General features: G+C 37.6%; 1 protein-coding gene across 1 annotated transcript; it reads left to right on the forward strand.

The window, feature by feature from the left end:
- Positions 1-279: 279 nt before the first annotated feature.
- Pmar_PMAR000225 (hypothetical protein) lies at positions 280-1667 on the forward strand (the record flags this gene model as incomplete). The annotated part of the gene is made up of 4 exons (XM_002775913.1): positions 280-747; positions 805-911; positions 954-1132; positions 1188-1667. Coding segments are annotated over 4 exons (975 nt in total), but the record flags the coding sequence as incomplete, so codon positions are not given.

Raw genomic sequence — 1667 nt, forward strand, 5'->3', positions numbered from 1 at the left:
ATGGTATTCCCACCTAGTCATATATTTGTATGTGATAATGGTGTATCACCAATACCTGTAGATGATAATCAATGGGCTACTCAACAGGTACATCCTGATATTAACTATTTATATGTACCTGAGGGTAATAAGACATTTGCCTTTTATTGGTGTAATAAATATTGGATACCTTATCTTGTCCAAAATGGTAGAGTAACCGACTTCAAATATGCTGTTATTATTGATGATGATGTACCTCTACCACCAGATCTACATATACCACATCAACTATTGGATCAGAACCCCAATATTAAGGCTGTACATTTTCCTATTACTGCTACTACACCTGATGGTAAACCTAATCTATTGGTACAATGCCAGGATATTGAGTATAAGATTGCTGGTCTCCATAAACTATTCCAGGCTACTCTTGCTCGTTCATTAAGTTGTCATGGTGCTGTAGCCTTATGGGATAGGGAAACACTTGATGAGATATTCTATGAGCATGATACTGTATTTAATGGTGAGGATATGTATATGGGTCTATCATTATTGAGGAAGAGAGATGACTCTAAGATTATATCATCAGCTCAGGCTATTGTACCAACCTATGCACCTGATAATTGGGGTATGCTATTTAGACAACGGGTTAAGTCTTGGGATGTGACATCTCATAAAAAGAGTTTTACCTATATATGGGAGATTATTAATCCTAGAGGTTGGTGTCATCTCGCCAGTTGGGTATTGAAACCATACTTCCTACAGGAGGTAATATTACCACATATATAATCATCATCATAATCCTGTAGTCGCGCTCTTCATCAGTTACTAACGATCGTATTAGATTGGCTACGTATATTCCTATTATGTGGCCTTATAATACGTGATTGGGTTAGTTTCCTATTTATGTTTGTTATATTCACAGGCCTTATGTAATAATGTAACCCTATGTATCCTTATAATATTATTATCAGATACGTTATGGTAGTCCTATTTGAGATCGTCATATTAAGGGATCGGCATGATCTTCGTTCCTCGTTCTGTGCTTGTATTACCTTCCCATGGTATCGTTTATCATCATTAATATTCCGTGTTGGTGCATTACTACAGAATCTATTAGTATACTCTCATATTAGGAAGGGTATCAAGATACGTGAGTATAATAATAGTGGTGACGATGTTAAGGAGGTATTATTAGTACTATTCAGGTGTACGTGAAGACGAGATTAGAGATATACCACCATGCCCACCATCACCAGATGTTGATTGGTTTACGGTATGGACTGGAGAGGTAGTACCTGAGGATGAACAACAACAACAACAACAACCAGTGGAGTCAATACCTGAGGAAGAAGAAGAGGATGATGATAGTGGAAGATCTACTACACCCGTGGACGTAGTAATCCCACCCCCAGGCCACCAACGGTAGAGTTGTTGTTGATCCTATTCCCAACAATGCCCCCCTTATACTACTACTACATCTTGTAGTGGATAATGATCCTAATAATACAAAGGTGTGTTATTATTATTATGAAAAGCAACAGCAACAACAACCACAGCTGTTCCTCCTCCTCCTCATCGTCGTCGTCTACTATTGTTAATAGTTCCTACTACTACTATCACTATCGTTACTACTACTATACTATTGTGAGTAGGTAGAGATGATTATTCTAGAAGGTATTTGAGTA

Source organism: Perkinsus marinus (assembly GCF_000006405.1).
Source record: "Perkinsus marinus ATCC 50983 genomic scaffold scf_1104296955268, whole genome shotgun sequence".
Lineage (NCBI taxonomy): Eukaryota > Perkinsozoa > Perkinsida > Perkinsidae > Perkinsus > Perkinsus marinus.